The following is a 17923-nucleotide window of genomic DNA, read 5'->3' as shown; positions in this document are numbered from 1 at the left end:
TAGGCTCTTTGAATCCATTGGACTTTTTTACTGTAACCTTTCGAGTACTTTGGACTGTACCCCACGCAAGGATTGCTGTAATGTGATCGCATTAGGTGACATCATAATCATCAGAACACGACTTAAGCCTTGCGTATGCTTGTGCCTCACCATTGGCCATGAGCGCTGTCGACGGCTCGGAAACCTCTTCCTTCAAGGCTCCTAGACGGAGTCGGCATCCTTCAACCGCCTCTATCCGGAGTACCGCGTCAAGCAGGTCACCACGCCCTACCGTTTGGCGAACTGTGAATACGTTGAGAGGAAGGACAAATAGCCTTAGCTCGGGCTCAGAACCAACTCTTACGACTGTCGTTGCGACTCCACAAATCACACCAACTTCCACCGCTAGCGCTCGTGAGCGAATGGAGGCTTATAGCATACCAATTGCTGGCCCCTCCTCGACCAGCGGCATTGTCCAACACGAGATTGAGGCAATTCCGGAAGCGGAATCGGATACTCCGACAGTTGAGGTGGCCAACTCGATAACATTCCCTGTCTCCGTTTCCCCAACCCCCAGCCGGTCATCTTGGTTCGGCTCCCTGTCCCGCGCTAAGGGCAAAGAGAAACTAGTAGCAGCAGCTACTTCCTCGGCCCCAAACCTCCTCGAGCCGGTGCCTACATCATCATTGCCCGTTGCGGATCCTGTTCCCCCTCCACTTTCTGAGCCAGTCACCTCTTCCAACCCCGACACACCCGAGCGAGTGGATCCGTTTATCTCGGAAATACCACCCCCACCGCCAATTCCAGTCACCAATAAACGACCAACCTCGAAACGGTCTTGGTTTGCAACTTCACCCTCGCAGCCATCACCTCTACGGACTGCATCACCACCCCAGCCAGTCCCGCAGCCACTGCATATTCCATCGGAGACTGCAAGTGTCGCTTCATCTATCGACTCGTCCGTTCCACTCCCGGTGGCCACACCCCCGGCTGACATACCCGTCAGCTTCCCACTTTCTTCCGAAGAACCTCCAGACGACTCGACGGTCCGCAAAAGACCGCGTCTCTCTTCACTCAATCCTGCCGTTGGCCACTTTGGAATAGGCCTTCCATTGCTCGGCACTAAGCCGGTGCCTGTTACTTCTGCTGCTGAAGGTAAGTTCATTGCTATGACACGTTTCCACACTCATCCCTCGTGTAGACACAAGTCGTACGTTTTGGTCAGCACACCTAATCTCGCTAACAAGAACATAGAATCGACCGAAACAGCCGAAGCCTTCGTCCAAGGTGAGTTATCATCTTACCCTGCCACGTCCCGTTGTTCATTGTCTACAGAGATCACACAAGCTAGTATGTCTCTGTCATTGGCTCCGAAATTATCGAAATCTGAATGCATCGCCAGCAACCATAAGCACGTCTATCGAGAACGGTGTCGTCGAGGAATCTGGCACGCAAACAACGGAAATCAAGCTGGAACAGAGAACCGTTCAAGCTAGTACGTGGTGGGATTATGTGGGATGGAGTTCTGGCCCGGCAGCAGCGCAGCCACCAGCCGAAGACGACAAAGTTGAGCCAACTGCGGAGGCCACAACACCTAAGCCTGTTTTCCAGCAAATTCCCGAAGATGTGGAGCTACCCGCAGCTGATGAGGCAGCCACTCCAACCCCTGAAGTGACTGTCACTGCGGCCTCAGCAGAACAGCCCGCTTCTTGGTACTCCCCGTGGGCCTGGTATGGTTATGCCCCACCAAACCCTAACCATACGAACGATCAAAAGCCCATGATTCAAGAAACCGAAACCCAACCTGATCCTGTTAATATTCCAGTCGAACCTGAAATCGCTAGCTCTCCGGAGGCAGCGGAGGCAGAGTCGGGCGCTTCTTTACCAGACTCGACCAACACGGCTGCACAGCAAAAATATTGGACATCATTTTTCTCCTCATCGAACAATCGGGTGCCATCAAAGGAATCAAATGTGAAGCTTCCTCCGGAAACGAGTACAATGGATCCAACGGAGACTTCAAGTGAATCATCGCCTTCAGTCTCCACAGCAGCGCTCCCAAAGACTCCTTCGTCAGTCTCATTACCAAATCCCGTTGCGGACAGCATGACGACACAGCGGGCTAGCTGGGTGTCATTCTTCAATACGGGCACTCTGGGATATATATCGCGGAAAACTGTGACCTCAGGCGAGCCTGAAATCATGGAGATTGATGTGGACGATATTCCTGCCGAGGAAGAAGCTTCAAAGACAACTGCTGCTTCACCACCTCCGATTGCAAATACGAAGACGGAGGTCAAAGCGGCAAAGCGCATTGAAGGAGCCAAGGACAACGCTGAGCCGAAGGCTCCCAAGGAGGATAAACCTGCCAAGGTCGTTAAAAATGAAGTTCCCTCGACAACGCCTCTTTCCAAGAACTCGAAGTCGAAACCAACAGCTCCTCCTTTAACCATCTCTGAATCGGTCAAGAAGCAAGTCGCGAACAATACCGGCACGATCAGCTCTCGACGCTCTTCTTCTCCAGCACCGTCGGTCGCGTCACGTGGAACGGGAAGCAAAAGTCCAAAGAAACCAGCGTCAATTGCGCCGCCGCGAACACCGACTCCCAATCTCGTCCTTCCAACGTGGGCGGATACATTCCATACTCCTCCGCGCTCCGTTGTCCCTCAACGCTTCATTGATGGCGGAAGAACTGTTGGGCGAGCAGTTGTTGAGAAGACTATGAAATTCGTCAGTGGGGTCTTGTTCGCTGCAGACGGTTCCCCGAGTCGAAAGAGACGATCATCACTGGGTAGGAGTAAATCCCATGACGCGGAGAGGCGGTATGAAGAGTGGGGTCTTGGTCTCCCTAGAGCTTGGGACATTCTTAAACCTGCTGTCGCCCAGGGACGCACGGCAGACAACAAAGAAGGTAACATCGAGGATGTCTTGAGAGGATGTAAGCGGGTGGCTATCATCGGTATACATGGCTGGTTCCCTGGTGCGGTAATGCGGAGCGTCCTCGGTGAGGTATGTGGCTCATCAATATCTATCACGTGATCGCTCATCCCCTGCAGCCGACAGGTGAAGTTTAACCTAATGTCTTGCTACCTTTCTTTCTGATTTTTCATCTTTTAGGAACTTCGACAAAATTTGTCAACATGATGGTCACTGCATTAGAAGATTTTCAAACGGAGTACGACGTGCGCATAGACAAGATCACAAAGATACCATTAGAAGGGGAGGGAACCATTGATAGGAGGGTGGAAAAGTGATATTTTTGCTTTCCAATAATCTAGTCTGACGTCTTTTCAGGCTCTATACCACTCTAACCTCGAATTCTGAATGGATGGACGATATTCATGCTGCTGACGTTATATTTGTCGCTACACATTCACAAGGCAAGTAAACCATCCCCTTTTCACAGCGTAGGGTAACAGAACTACAGGAAGCATCGTGTCCACACACATCCTCAACCGTCTCATCACCGATGGTCACATTCAAACCGGCGGCTATGATTCCCAAAAGTCTCCAGGCAGTCCATCTGTTACTCAATCATTGCCTCCAGCGCCCAAACAGCGTGTCTGTTGTCTGGCTCTCTGTGGAATCCATCTTGGCCCTCTTCGATATCTGAACTCCAGTTCGTTGTTGCTACCATATATCCAAGTGCGGTTCATTTTTCGTTGCTGTGTGTTTGCTGACGAAGAAAACCACCTAGTATTTCGAGTCCGCCGCGGCGAAAGAGTTATTCGAGTTCCAGGTCGGTTGTACGAGATGAACCCAAATTTGGTTATTAAATATCATCGGCCAGAACACGGACAACGAAGTCTCACGATCCTACGTCAAGTCATTGGAAAATGTGCTCGACAACGGGGTTGGTTGTCTGGAATCTTTTAGTATAATGAGCTCATGCATGACCAGGTTAAAATGGTCTATGTTGCCTCGCTGAACGACCAGGTAGTTCCCATCTACTCCGGCCTTTTCACAGCGGCATCCCATCCATTGATTCTGAGGTCTCTCTATATCGATGGAGACGTCTATCAGTGTGTCAAATTGTGTTCTCGCTGTTTGGCTGCATAGCTGACCATTTGATTCAAGTTCCTCCGACTTCCTGTCCAACCTCCTCGTGCTGTTGGTGAAGTTACTCAACGCTGGCCTCTCAGAGCGTCTTGTAACACACCTGTCCGAAGCTACGGCCGGCTCACTCAATGGCGTTGGCCACTCGACTGCGTACGAAGAAGTTGCTAATTACTCGTGCGTCTCTCCCGTTCCCATCAGTAGCTCTTCTCTCATCTTGTCTTAGACTGGTCAGTAGAGGTCGTGTGGCTTAAACAATAAAATCTGACTTTTATCAGGCGGTGAAGTATTTGTTCCTCACGAACAGCGGATTTGAGCCTCATCCTAAACTTGTCATGGAGCCGTGCGTATATAGTCGCAGCGGTGATCATAGCTAATGAAGGATAGGTTCAACGCTAGTACGGAGCAGAACGATTACGAGGTATTTCTTTTGCCGACTTTTTCTGCTTGTGGTCACTGAGTATTTGTGCTTAGATTCCTTGGTCGTTGCGGGACATGATCGCCGATCCACATGTCGCGCACTTCTTCTCAAAGGAGATCTCTGAACTGGCGGCGGCCTTTAGACACTGGTCGCCCAAGACCACCATTCTCCGCGACGTTAAGCGTAAACTGCAGCCCATCCAACGGCATGCAACCTCACTGGGACAGACAAGTAGTACTAATAGCAAGTTGTGAATTGGGCACTGTGTATTTGTGTAGGGGTTAGGTCAGCTTTAGATTTTGTAGCCTTATAATATACGCACAAAAATAGTCTACATTATAAGATCGAAGGGGTAATAAGTAAATGTGGAGGGAGGCATTACAGTTACAACTGGCTCAGGTCAATGACTTCCTTGTTCGCTATTTCTTCTTTCTTCTGTTTTGCCAGGATCCTGCGCAGGGTGTCGACTGTTTTGGTCGTTCCCGGAAGTTGCTCAAGTCGCTTGATTTCTGAGGACACCCTGCCGACAACGAATTGAGATGACTGGAAAAACTACTCGATGATGACAAACCTTTTGGGTCCTTCAGCGATCGTAGGGCAGTCCTGAGGTGCATGGGGAGAGATCTTGCATATCAAGCACGTGTCGCTTTTCGGCGACTGTCGAGCTTTCTTGTTCGGCCCGTCTGAGGCTGGGCCAGGGGACAGTGGACGCTTGGAGGAGCTTGCCGCGGCATTAGGTTGTGTAAGCACTACAGGCTCTTCCACTCGTATCTTGGCCTTCTTCGATGATGAGACATTGTTGGCAGTCCCAGTCGTTCCGTCACCAACGATTTCGAGTGGCTGTCCGTGGACGAGATGAACATGGCCGCGCTTGTATAGAATTTCATCGATGGCAGCAATAGCGGCGAGCTAAGGTCCGGTGTTCATTAGTCGGCATGGAATGAGAAACAAACAAAGTACCCTCTTGTCCAACGGCTCGTCGTCTGGATGCAGTATTAGCATCTCCCGGAATTCCGCCAAGTGCTCTGATTTCTCAGTCATCAAGCACGCCCCAAGCTGATTTGCATGGCGAAGGCCGCACAGCGAGCATGGAGGCTCTCCAGTCACCGCAACATTGTCAATGGTCGATAGAGGCCCAATGAGTTCTGACCTGTTGCGTTTCCGCGGTTGCTCGGCGGCTCTATTAAGCGCTTCGGCTAGCATTTCAGCTCCATCGTCGCCATGCAGATCCTGACTTGAATCATCTGAATCGGACGAGTGTCTTCCATCGGACGCATAGGCCGAATCATCATCACCAACTGATGCATTCGAGGGAGCACGTGATCGGGATTTGACTGGGCTTTCGTCCATCGTGTAATTCTGCTTTCGTCCCGCTCGTTGTTTGCCGCGACCATAACGATCCATCTCTTGTGCTTGATTCTTTTCACGGTTCGTGTTTATCTTCTCCAACGTCTGGGCCCACGAGTCAGCAGTCATGTCTTCTTCGACAACTTCCTCTAGCGTGTCTTTGTCTGCCGCCCAGACTTTAGCGAATGAGAAAGAGAAAGCGCCTTCCTCCCCAGTGGACTTTTCGGGTTCAGCTTCGTGTTCGGTTTTCTCGATCAGTTTGTCTATATCTTGGTCTGAATCTGCATCACAGGCTAAGCGGAGGGAGCCACAAATAAGAAAACCAACATACAGACAATGTCACGGGCATCTGAATCTGCAGCAAACAGAGCCTGTGCCCCATAAGTGAGGATAGATTCCACATTGTCGCCGCCGTCCTCATCATCATCCATTTTTTGGACGATCAAATGGTCAAGAACGAGTTTTTTCTTGCCAACTTGGATGATACGTTCTATAGGAATGTCAGCGCCGTTATCCGTTTGTGAGGAGGTATTCACCCTCAGGGGAGTCTTTGACCTGAGAAATGAGTTGTATGAGCACTTGCGGGTACGAAGGATGATTGACATTTACCATGAGCTTGAAGACTAGGCAGGTGTTCTTTTGACCATAACGATACGCGCGGGCGATCGCCTGGATGGAGATGCTTAGTTATGCTTGTTCCGGTAGGAAGCCTTGAACGTACTTGGAGATCCTGTAGAGGAAATTAGTGAAAATGACGGCGGAAGCTGGAAAACAAACCTGATGTGGATTAAAGTCGGGGTCGAAGACGATCACGGTGTCAGCCGTGAAGAGGTTAATGCCAACTCCCTGTTGAGCAGTGTCACACATCCGTAAAATTGCCTGGCGGACTTACCCCCGCTCGAGTGGTTAAGAGATAGATAAACACATCGGAACCTGTGAAAATGAGCCAAAAAAGGATGATGACGTATGACAACTCACCTTCGCGGTTGAACTCGTCCATTCCCTTCTGGCGTTCTGTTCCTTTGGTATTACCATCCTTCATCCAAGTCAGCACGAAACTAGTGGGGCCACCTGACTGACCAAACGAAGGAAACGAAGACCTTCCCCAGTGAGAAAATCCTCAATGATATCCAATGCAATCACGAACTGAATACACGAGTCAGTGGAATTGGGGAACGCTTGTCGAAGGCTCTGAACCTGGCTGAAAAGCAAAACTCGATGACCTCGTGCCTTGAGTTTGGGGAGAAGGACCTTGAGGAAACGCAATTTGGTGCTTGCGTCGATCAGTTTTTCGTGCGTCTCTGCTGGGGGTAGATTGCGTGGTTCAATCGAATCGTCGTATAAGTAGGGATGTTGTAGGTTTTTACGCATGTGCATCAGGACATTGTTGAGTTTCCCTTTTGCGGCACTCCTCTTTGTTGTAAGCCCATTGAGGAGATCGGCATTGTGAGCTTGAAAAATATCTCAACAACATGACCTTCACGTCCATGCCCACATACTGAGAATGGACCGAAAAATCTCCTTCTGAAGCGGTGCCATAGACACAGGCACAATGACTTCGTTCTATCAATTATGAGATGACAATGGTCAGCGAACTGAAGAGAGCAACCTTTGGCGGAAGTTTAAGGACCTGACTCTTGATACGCCTCAAGAAATATGGTCGCAATCGTGTGTGCAGATCCTTAATCAAGTCTTCGTTCAGCTCTTCGTGTGTCCTGGCAAGACCTTCAAGGTCGTTCCATTCTTTGGGGTCCAAGAAATTCATCAGATTAAAAAGTTCCCGGATATTGTTGTTCAATGGCGTCTGGGCTGGTGATTAAGAGAGAAAGCAAATGTCAAGTGAGCATACTCCAGTCATGATGACACGATGCAATGTCGTGAGCTCATTCAGCTTTCTGAACAAAAGGCTGGAATCGCTCTTGACTACAGGATCAAATTTAGTATGACCATCGCAGTAAGAGAAACCACGTACGGCGCTGGCCTTCATCGACAACAAGAACCTGTGGAGACATCATTTCCAGGCTAACTTCAATGTTGGTATCGCACTTGCCTCCCAGCGAGGAATCTTGAAAACTGAGAACTCTCTCCCAATGATAGTGTCGTAGGTCGTGACCAAGACATGATACTTAATGCCCAGCATACCGCTCTTTCGCTTTTCCTTGTGAACGAGTTCAAACTCCCTGATGATTGCCCGAGATTTTGCCTTGTAGAGATCAGTGCGTGTCAATTGTACAATCCGAGATATGCGGACCTCCCCATAGAATGGAACGACGCGAAGATTGGGGGCCCATCGTTCAAACTCGCGAACCCAGTTGGTGATAGTGGAGTTGGGGACGACAACCAACGCCGGAGAGGCACCAAAGTCCTGGATTATCTTCCCAATGAACGTAGCAATTTGAACGGTTTTCCCCTGTTTCCATTAGATCATCACCAATCGCATGATAGAACAGCGCACTAGACCCATCTCATCCTAAACAATGCCGTCAGTTCACTGCAAATGAGAAGTCTCGATCATGAAACCACGCACAGCGAGAATACACTGTTGGTTATTCCACCAGTTATCGCATAACCAGTTAAAACCATCAACCTAGCGACGAGTTGGCACGGTATAGTCTCGTCAAACAAGAACAAACCTGGAAGTCCATTAATTTGAATTTAGGATCTTGTCCAATGTTCAGCTCTTCTGCTCGTTTAAGTCGGTGAGCACTGTAGCCCTCCTTGGCCCTTCCCGGCTTCCGAGTCGTTTTGCCATCAGCGATCCAGACATCACGTGAAACAACAAAACGTTGCAAAGCAGTCGCAAAAGCAGAGTGAACAGGGTCGTCGGGAAGCGGAGGTGAGTCCCACGAGGCTAGACACATCGGTGTTATTTCGATCTGAATTTGTTTGCACAGAATGTTCACCTTCATCATAAGTCAAGTCGTCCCATTTAATAAAGGCCCATGCCACCTCGCCGATATGTTGCATAGAGAATCTCTGTTTCGTTCGACTTTCCCAGTCAGCTAGTGACTCCGAATATGCCGAGCTTGGTTCAGCGCCATCGAAAACAGCTGTTCGCTCTGCCTCCAACTCCTCATCCAGATCGTCCTCTTCATCTTCGGATTCTATCCTGGCTTTACCCTTTCCCTTTGCTTTCCGTGCCTTGCTCGGACGCCAGAGAATGATGTCTAACACTCGGTCAACGGTTTTCCATGCAGGCGGGATTCGTTTCTCAGCATCTGGAAGGGGGTCACGTGAAGCGGACTCTTTGTCAGCACTACCAGGCTTGGTGGAGGACTGTCGCGAGTCGACAACGACCTGAAATTGTGTGTTCTCTGCGGTACTCTGTTCGCCATCTCGAATGGGCTGTTCGAGAAGTTCCACCTTGGGTCCCATCGCAAGGAAATGCTTCAGTTTCCCCGGATTAGTGGATGCTAGCCACATGTGTGGGACCCACTGCGTTCGACGATACGATCTGTCCTGCCATTTGACAAGGTATTCTCGAGGAAGCGGAGACTTGTAATGCGGTACCTCGTCTGGCCGCAATCGTGGTTCGGTCGCAGTTTCTGGGTAAGGACGCCATGCTAGTATCTTGTCCAACTGGAAAGTGAACGAAGCGCAATCGGCACATTGCCAAGATGAAGTATAATGAGCGGCAATGTCCGCTATTGAGGCGTCATTGTCATATTCCGAAGGAATAGGTAGATGTTCGTAATGTGCCATGCGTTTACACGTGAGACAACGGAAAAAGAGGGCTGTGGGCCAGTTGTACTTGAGCGCGGTCTTCATTTCAACATCGCCAGAGGATGATGCCTCGCCAGAAGATCGTAGCTCAGGCTCAAGAGCTGTTTCCTTGCAACCCATGCATATTCCACCTTTCAAACATGCACCTGAGACATCGTGAGCGCTCGAAAAATCAAGTGAAGAAGCTGACCGCAAATGAACTCCGTAAATTGTTCGGGATCAAGGCCCGCTCGCTTGGAGGGTTCATTCTTATTTGCTTTGGGATTTCCGTTTTCGTCTTGAAGTTCGCTCTCTGGTTGTGTGCTGCGCCAAGCAGCTCTATCAACATCTCGTACGGCTTTGAGAATCTCATCGCGATCAGCAACTGAGAGACAGGCCCAATGAACGGCGACGGGGCATTTCGAGCTGAGCAGCAAGAGAGGTTAGTTAGAGAGGAACTATATTGCGCGGCAAAACGAACCATCTAACCCAACCGCCCTTCTTTGTTATTTTCTCTAATTCATCGCCTGATTCTTCGAACTCATCTTCGGTTGATTTTCGTCTGCGTCCCTTTTTATTCTTAGATCGCTTTCTTTCGGCCTCCAACAACAGGTGCGTTGGCAACTTGTCGCACTTCTCACATGTACTGCGGTGAACTCTGAGCCCAGCAGAGTCGGCGTCAGCATCATAATCACAATCGAGATCCTCAATTCCTTTAACTTGACCATGAGAAAGCCGGGAGTCCAGTTTGCGGGATTTCTTGGTGCGCTTTGTTTTGGGTGCACTATCATAGTCGCTCCCATCTCGGTCAACGCTTGGGTCATAGGAAACACTGCGATCGACGGAGATTTTGGTGCGCTTTTGACGACTTGACCTTCGTGGCGCGACGCTCTGGTCATCATCAGAGTCTGAATCAAGGACTAGTGGTCTTCTTGAACGCGTCTTCTTGGGACTGAATGGCAGCCTCGATTGGGCTTTTGAGCTAGCGTTGCGTGCACTCCGGCGTACGGGCTCAACAGATTCGTCTTCATCGTATCCGTCGGATTCGTCTTCGAGTTCGTCTTCTGAGTCAGTCAACTCGTCAGGTTCACTCGTTGAATGCGTTGAGGTCGGCGGAGCACTTCCTCTGGATGATATGCTGGGTGTTCGCAATTTGACTTTTAATCGAACCCGGGATTTGGGGTGTACGTAGTGCGCTGATGGCGAAAATTCCGCCAATTCGCCCGCGGCCTTCTTACGCACTGGAAGAGTATTCTAAACTTTTCAGAGTCACCCAAAAGAAAGATTTCTCACAGTATTCGGCGACAAGCATCGGATAGTCCTCCTCGAACTTGACTGAGGAGTACTAAGACGCGTCAGAAAATAAGGGACGCGTCAAGTGGCACAACATACTTTGTGGGCTATACCACCCTGATAGCGCGCGTAGTACCACTTAGTATCGTCTTCCGTGTACTCCCCGATTACTTCGTCGGCAGGAACTGCCTCTCGAAGGACGGGTGCAGATTGTGGCTCGAGGTAAGTCCCCTTGGTCGTGGGCGACAGTGTCGGTGCCTTCACAAAATCCATAACGTGGTGCACAGCACTTGCTGTTGGGGTTTTCCTTGGTGTAAAGAGCTCGGCGGGATTGTCCGCCATAGAAAGCGGAGAGTAAGAAAGGTTTGATCACGCGTTTGGTTGTCACACATAGTCACGCGTTTATGATGGCATATCTAGACGTTCCACCCATTCTGAACAAATTATTGCTACCTTTTTGCTTGTGTGATCTTCAATGCAAAATGCATGCGGAATCATGACCTCTTCGTGACGATCGGTCCCGCCGACGCACTTCAAAACTGTCTGCTTATTTTCTGCCACCCAATCATCCAGCGCGCCGAAGAGCAAGAAGATACGCTCTCTATGTTCGACCAGGAGCGCCTCATCCAGCTCTCGAATTGTGTGCATTTCGTCGTGTGCCATGGAAAGACAAGCATAGATCGCCGGCGGGGAATTCAGAAGACTGCGCAAGACACTTATTTGCGTTTTTGGCCTAGTTTACTGCCTTGAGTACTTCTCGCGTCTTCAGTTGGGATGGCATCTTACCAGTGCCTAAAAAGCAGGGAAATCGGCAGAGGTCGGGTTAAATAGGAAAGCCAGGACACCAGTCTGGGAATTGGAGAACGAAAAGCCCACTTATGACTGTTGAACTGCGCTGGTCGCTGGTGTGAAGTTCACTTACAGAAAGCCTTCGTCCGTTCGGAGTGCGTGCAATGTGCGTGATGGTAGGAAAGAGGAGTTGCACTTGTGAAACATTCTGAGGCCGTGCTTTGAGGACCTACTGCGGCTATCATATGAGAGCACAATGACCAAACGGGAGGCGTACCTGCAGCGCAATCCAAGCCCCTACACTGTGTCCCATTAAAATGATTTTTGCAGACGACAAGTCTTCTTGTAGGGCGTCGAATGCCTCTATAGCACTCTAAGTTGAATCAGAGCCTTGCACGAGATCACCTATCGACACAACACTCACCTGAACCTGGGCTGCCAGACTATGTTCTTTTCCATGGTAGCCCGGCGTGTGTGAAATATGCGCATGAGCAAAAATGGCAACCCGCGGCGCGCGTTGTTGTAGATGAAAGAAGAAGGACTCGTAATAGTGTAATTGACCAGGATTACCAGGGATGAAGAGGCAAACGGTGTCAGGTTCGTTGTGGCTTATCGGGGGGTAGTACTGGATATGAACTGGGCCGAGCTCTGGGTGATGAAAGACCGAGTTTGGGGTCGGATGGAGAGGCTCTAAATTCAGCATCAAGGACGCGTCCAAGTTCAATTCCAGTGACCAGATCGCGTTGTCACGTCTACTAGGCATCAGCCAACAGTCCAATTGCTTGAACAAGTCTTGTCCTCCACCCATACCGGAGAGGGATGTCACGGCAAGCGCCGTTTCCCAATCGTCGAGTGCGATCTCCGTCATTGTCCAATACGGAAGGCCCGCCTTCCAGCAACACACGCCCCCTCCAAATCTCCCGCCCCCCATCTCGCCCAACAACTCCCAGTAATGAATCGAGGAGGATGCCTCGTTCAGAAGAGTCTCCACCTAATCGGCCACAACGTTCAGGCCTCAGAAGTCGCGAATCAGAGTATTCGTCCTCTTACCGAGACAGCGTTTCAACCGACGTCTCTACTTCATACCGATCACGTCCTCCAGCTCCAAACGGGTCAACCACCCGCTCAACACCTCAGAGAAACCGTACAGGCGAAGAACCACCACCAGCCATGAATACGGTCTTGTCTGCATTCCAGTCCGCTGGGTCTCGTCGTCGTGGTATGACCAATGACAGCGAGGAAATGGATTATCAACGTGAACGGAGGCAAGAAATAGAGGCAGAGAAGCTCAAACAACAGCGCATTCGAGATAAGGCACCAGGTCGAAAACCGACTGGCAAGACACGCCTCGGCGACATTGACGGTATTTAACCATGTTTCATTCTTGCGTTTCTAGCTCAAACTGTCTCAAAGCCGTTCTGGACCAAGTGAAAGATGGGTGGGAGTTTGTTGTGGATCCAGAGGTGCGTGTTGTACAGAATTTGCACTATCTATGCTTGAATATTCTCAGTTCAATCATGTCGACTTGGCGCTTGAGTTGCTCGATGACAAGTCTGCTGGGAAGGATATGGATTCTTTCCGTCGCACGAAGAACATGCTTTCAAAGGCGCTCAAGGGTTCTGTGGATAGTGCGTCTTGTCTTTGGAGCTTATGAACGTTTTTACAACTTTGAACAGCCCATTACCAGGCATTTGCAGCTTCCCTTCCACATCATGCTTCGCTTATCAGTCATCTTACTGCAACCCAAACGCAAATCTCGGAGGCTCGCACCTCGCTACAAGAGTCCAAGGATGCACTGGGAAGCAAACGCGCCGACCTTGTGCAACTCTGGACAAGGAGGCAAACACTTGATGAGATGATGCGGCTTTTGGACCAAATGTAGGCTCTGTTTGTTTTGTTATCCATGGTTTAATGTCCACAGTGAACATCTCAAGTCGGTTCCTGATCTCTTGGAGTCTCTCATGTCCGAGAAGCGTCTACTCCAAGCTTCAGTGCTACTTGTTCGTAGTTTAAAAATCATCAACAAGTCTGAAATGATCGAGATCGGAGCTGTCTCTGACCTTCGAGTTTATCTGAACTCGCAAGAAACTGTGTGTTCATCGTCGGTTCCTTGTTATATTCTAACAACTCGTAGGCGCTCCGTGAAATTTTGATTGACGAGTTACAGAGTCATCTATATCTCAAATCCTTCTGGTGCGAATCGCGCTGGGCTGCATATACTCCCAATCAACAATCTTGTGTGTGATAACCGTCACTGATGTTTTTCCTTCTCATCTGCGTTCAGTCCCGAAGGTGGAATTCGAGGCGGAGGTGGAATTAAAGCCCTCTACCAATCCTACATCGTCCCCTTCCGAGGAAACTTTCCGACAAACACGTCTCACGCGATTCTTGAATGATCTCGCTTTGCGTCCCAATGATCCACCTTATGATCTCAACGACCCCACATTCGGCAGCAACAGTTCGGAAACGTTAGTAGGGCGCTCATCCGCCTCGATTGCTGCTGCTACTGCCAGCAATCCCGAATCTGACTCATTTTCGTATATCGAGACCCTGCTGGAAGCCTTCGCAGTGCTGGGCAAGCTGGGTAGTGCATTGGACAATATCGGGCAACGTCTTCCTAGCGAAGTCTTTACACTCGTGGAAACTACACTCGACGAAGTCGAGGAGCGTGCAGAGTATGGCCGCTCTCGCTCAACATTCTCGCTTTCTGGTGTTTCCGGTCGGCACGATGGGGTCTACACATTCTGTACCGATTCAACATCAACATCAACAACATCCAAAGCAGCATGGAAAGTATCCAATCTTCGTCTCGTGGCGCTTGAGTCTTCCGCCAAGCAAGTCGACCACGAAGTCCTGAAAGACTTTTTCTGGACTGCTTACTCGAAGCTCGATGCCGTAGCTCAAGGGCTTCGCGTTGTCTATGAAGTCGCCAATCGGATTGGTTCGGTCAGCTAATTTTTCCAACATGTTGTTTTTGTTCATTATGTTGTCTCAGCGTCGTGATTTTAAAGACGCCTCTGGGGCAAAACCAGGCGCTCTCTTCCCATTGTCAGAAATCTGGACCTCAGTACAAGCCGAAGTATGTTCAGCCTTTCTCTATTAGCTGGTGCTCAGTTGCAACAAGGTTCGGACATTGATTTATGACTATCTGGTGGACGAGAACCAAGGTTCAGTCTCGGGCAGAAACCCCATCTCCTCCATCAACGAGATATTACGAGAGGGCAAGTTTTCCCGCGACAAGTCCAAGGCTGTGTTCCGATTCGCCGACACGGACGTCAAGCAGACAAATAAAGCCCTTAAGCCACACGAAGATGAGCTGACTCGCGTCCTGAAAGACACTATGCCAGGTCTTGTTCAGACAACTGAAAGTACTGTTCAAGCAGCTTTGTCAACTGTTGGTACGGATGATCGTCTTTTGGGCGCTGGCCAACATCATCGATTATTGATTCGTGCCGACGCGTTCCACGTGACCGTTCTTTTCCAGCCCACCTTGGCATTTCTGGACCGCGTTTCAGACGTATTACCTTCTGGAATGGAGTCTGCTCGTGAATCGACTGCAGTCCTCGATGATTTTGTCCTCCGCGTCTATCTTCCCCAACTCGAAGAAAAGGTCTCACTGCTTTTCCATCAAGCTGTGACTGGACCCGAAGCTTTCCAACCTGATTCTTCTTCATCTCGACTATCGCCCGAACCTTTGGTCAAAGCTAGCACCCAGCTCATGGCTCTCATCAACTCTCTTTGTGCAATGTTACTCAAGTCACCCTTCCATCGCGAAAATTACTCTCGATTAATCCTCAGCGTCATGATACAATTCTATCAACGATGCAGTGACCGCTTCCAGGACCTTGTATCGGTACCTAATCCCAAAGAGCCCGATGCCGAGTCACATCCTGCTCTGTCCGCTCAGTGGGCACAACGGTCAGAACTGGCCCCTTGTCTAGCTGAGATGCTAACCACCACTGTCTGTTTCTATATCACCGTTGATAACGCGGCAACTTACTAGTCTCCAGGAAAGCGACTTACCGAAGCAGCAACGACTTTGTAAGCAAGAGACGCATCTCGAACTGAATTTCCTCGGTCAGACGGACATTAAGCGCACAGACTTGATCGTCTCTATTCGCAATCTTGGCGCCTTAGCAAGCTTATATCGCAGTGTGGTCTGTGCTCTTTTTAGCCATGACACAACCTCCAATTAACGCGAAACCAGTCATGGTTTGCATCAGAGCTTTCGATTTTGAAATCAACATCGGACGATACCCTCATGTCCCCTACCAACCTCGAACCTCCCTCGGCTGTAACCCCTTATACTCCTTTCCTGCCCCCACTCCCCACTGTAGCATCGGCTGATAAGCTCCAATTGCCTCTATCGCGAGAAATGGCACTGTGTGTTTATCACATTTGCGAGTCGGCATCACTCTAACTGTTCTATAGTCGCTTCCAGGCGCTCTTGAAGACGTATGAACAACTCTCGGAGCTGATCTTAGACTCGATAAGAATCGATACTCGATGTCGTGCCATCCACTACCTCGAATCGTCGCTGAAATTTGTACGAAGAGTTTCCAAGCTTCGAATAAGACGTTGCTTACACCCCTGCAGGGCAATTACTCTATCGAACGAGAAGCGGGAGAACCTGACCCTCATATCGTCGATCTGAACAATGAGTTGAGTGAATGTAACGACTTTGCCACAACATGTCTCCCAAAACGAGAACGGCGGTATGGTTCAAACTTGTATCCAGCAACATTGCCATAATAACGCTTGTGTAGGTTCGTTTTCATGGGGCTCAGTAATCTGATGGAGCAGTTACTAATATCTGGTGCTCGTCATCTGCGTTTACCAACACCATTGGGCGTCAAGAAGATTCTCCGCAACATCTTAGCCTTGCAGCAGAGCGTCAGGACGTTGACCAATGAGCAGAATAGCACGGAATTCGAGCACGCCAAACGTTACTACCAGCTTTTTAGTGTCACACCCCAAGTCAGTCCAACCTTGCCCTGTTGGTCCGTCTCACTTTGTTTTCAGGAAATGCTGGACGGGATTCGCAAGAAGCAAGACTTCACATTCGACGAATACCAGATCATGCTTAACCTTCAGTGTGGAGTAGTTGAAGGCAGTGGCGAGGGTGCTAAGCCTGTGGACCGCAACTTCAGCATGTATGTCATTGATTTGCATGGGCTTGAGATGGAGGCAAGTTCATAATTTATTCGTACAAATTGTATTTTATTAGCGCTCCAACCACTTGACATCCGCATCGTCCATCACGTTCAGCTTTTTTTGTTGGTCGGATGAGAGCCTTTGCTCAGAGAGTGCGACAGTGTACTTTTTGTTGCTCTGATACTGCAGAACTGGCACGTCGTTGAGAAGAGTCTGGAATCGGCGACGGATCCAGCGTGAAAGGTGTGGAGACGTTGCGTGAGTTTCGATGTCTTCAAAAACACCCCAATCCTGCATTGGCAACGAACGAATGCCAACTTCACGAGTAGCTTCGGTTTTAACAGAGCCTGAACTGTCGTTCACCGTGACCTGGAGTGGTGGCTTGACTTTGCGCGATTCCTTCACAAAGTGCCGCCATCGAATGTTGACTTCACGTCGTTTGCTGAAGGGACCTAGAAGCTTGGCTTCCTCAGATTTGGGATTAGCCCGAGCAGGCAATGTGGGGGGTGTTTCCAGTGCGTCATTTCTCAAGACTGCCGACGGCCGAGACGCAGAAGACGTTAGCAGGGCCCTCAGTTCTGGCGAGTATATCGGCGGTCGCGAATCTTCGACGCCAGGTATTATTGGTGTAGGTAACGGCGCATTGGGGTCAGACAACAGAGGCTTATTTGAAAAGTCAGAACTGGGAGTATATGGCTCAACAATAACACAACCTCGATAAGTTCGCGTTTGAGCTTGCCCTTGCGACCATAGGCTACCTTCAGGACGTGATCCAAGGCATGGATTTTGTGGCTGTTTGCAGCTTCCAGACGGCGGGTGTCCTAACATGGAGTCAAAAGGGGAAGTAAGAACCGCGACAGCCATTGTACTACCTTTGCCATTCGCTGAAGTTTGGTTTGACGAATGTGAAGAGTTTGAGCCCCAAGGATTGCACGAACATCGTCAAAGGCCTTGAGACGCCAGAACTGCCTATACTACTTCAGTCATCAGTGGAGATATTTGGGATTGTGCCAAACCTAAGGTATTGCGTTGGAAGCTTTCGCGTTTGTCGAAGAAAGGCCTTGTAAGACGCGAAAATCTCCGCCTTCATGATGTCACTCTGACAAAGCATTTTGCTTCTAGCCATGGCAAGCACCTCCGTTTGCGTTATGGTATCAGCTCATCGCAACAGCCTCCTCGACG

General features: G+C 49.7%; 4 protein-coding genes across 4 annotated transcripts; 2 read left to right on the top strand and 2 right to left on the bottom strand.

Moving 5' to 3' along the window:
- Positions 1 to 158: 158 nt before the first annotated feature.
- Positions 159 to 4710, top strand: MIND_00467900 (uncharacterized protein; the record flags this gene model as incomplete). The annotated part of the gene is made up of 16 exons (XM_037361489.1): positions 159 to 1134; positions 1181 to 1189; positions 1234 to 1266; positions 1315 to 1329; positions 1382 to 2988; positions 3036 to 3042; positions 3097 to 3229; positions 3274 to 3363; positions 3399 to 3624; positions 3677 to 3718; positions 3770 to 3832; positions 3880 to 4001; positions 4057 to 4225; positions 4314 to 4378; positions 4423 to 4456; positions 4510 to 4710. 16 exons carry the CDS (start codon positions 159 to 161, stop codon positions 4708 to 4710), a joined length of 3792 nt encoding a protein of 1263 aa, XP_037221781.1.
- A 130-nt stretch (positions 4711 to 4840) lies between these two features.
- Positions 4841 to 12356, bottom strand: MIND_00467800 (SNF2 family DNA-dependent ATPase; the record flags this gene model as incomplete). The annotated part of the gene is made up of 31 exons (XM_037361488.1): positions 12012 to 12356; positions 11865 to 11960; positions 11721 to 11816; positions 11585 to 11673; positions 11331 to 11531; positions 10898 to 11105; positions 10799 to 10850; positions 9987 to 10746; positions 9717 to 9931; positions 8707 to 9672; positions 8437 to 8654; positions 8331 to 8390; positions 8259 to 8273; positions 8055 to 8213; positions 7854 to 8006; positions 7776 to 7803; positions 7653 to 7726; positions 7413 to 7607; positions 7303 to 7366; positions 7001 to 7254; positions 6884 to 6949; positions 6782 to 6839; positions 6696 to 6736; positions 6581 to 6649; positions 6525 to 6533; positions 6413 to 6472; positions 6340 to 6358; positions 6135 to 6293; positions 5417 to 6084; positions 5028 to 5365; positions 4841 to 4976 (listed from the first exon to the last, which is right to left on the bottom strand). The coding sequence occupies exons 1-31, from the start codon at positions 12348 to 12350 to the stop codon at positions 4841 to 4843; spliced, it is 5865 nt and encodes a 1954-aa protein (XP_037221780.1). The 5' UTR covers positions 12351 to 12356.
- A 50-nt stretch (positions 12357 to 12406) lies between these two features.
- Positions 12407 to 16786, top strand: MIND_00467700 (Sec8 exocyst complex component specific domain-containing protein; the record flags this gene model as incomplete). The annotated part of the gene is made up of 15 exons (XM_037361487.1): positions 12407 to 12950; positions 13001 to 13050; positions 13098 to 13215; positions 13264 to 13465; positions 13509 to 13677; positions 13722 to 13824; positions 13872 to 14533; positions 14583 to 14666; positions 14712 to 15548; positions 15598 to 15744; positions 15795 to 15970; positions 16019 to 16133; positions 16184 to 16302; positions 16354 to 16564; positions 16610 to 16786. The coding sequence occupies 15 exons, from the start codon at positions 12407 to 12409 to the stop codon at positions 16784 to 16786; spliced, it is 3714 nt and encodes a 1237-aa protein (XP_037221779.1).
- A 24-nt stretch (positions 16787 to 16810) lies between these two features.
- On the bottom strand, positions 16811 to 17867 carry MIND_00467600 (uncharacterized protein; the record flags this gene model as incomplete). The annotated part of the gene is made up of 4 exons (XM_037361486.1): positions 16811 to 17404; positions 17455 to 17562; positions 17614 to 17710; positions 17758 to 17867. 4 exons carry the CDS (start codon positions 17865 to 17867, stop codon positions 16811 to 16813), a joined length of 909 nt encoding a protein of 302 aa, XP_037221778.1.
- Positions 17868 to 17923: the final 56 nt, after the last annotated feature.

The sequence above is a fragment of the Mycena indigotica genome, assembly GCF_014461135.1.
Source record: "Mycena indigotica strain 171206Taipei chromosome Unknown Mind.scaff0004, whole genome shotgun sequence".
In the NCBI taxonomy this organism is placed as follows: Eukaryota; Fungi; Basidiomycota; class Agaricomycetes; order Agaricales; family Mycenaceae; genus Mycena; species Mycena indigotica.
The sequence above is the reverse complement of the archived record's forward strand: the minus strand, read 5'-3'. Positions and strand labels throughout refer to the sequence as shown.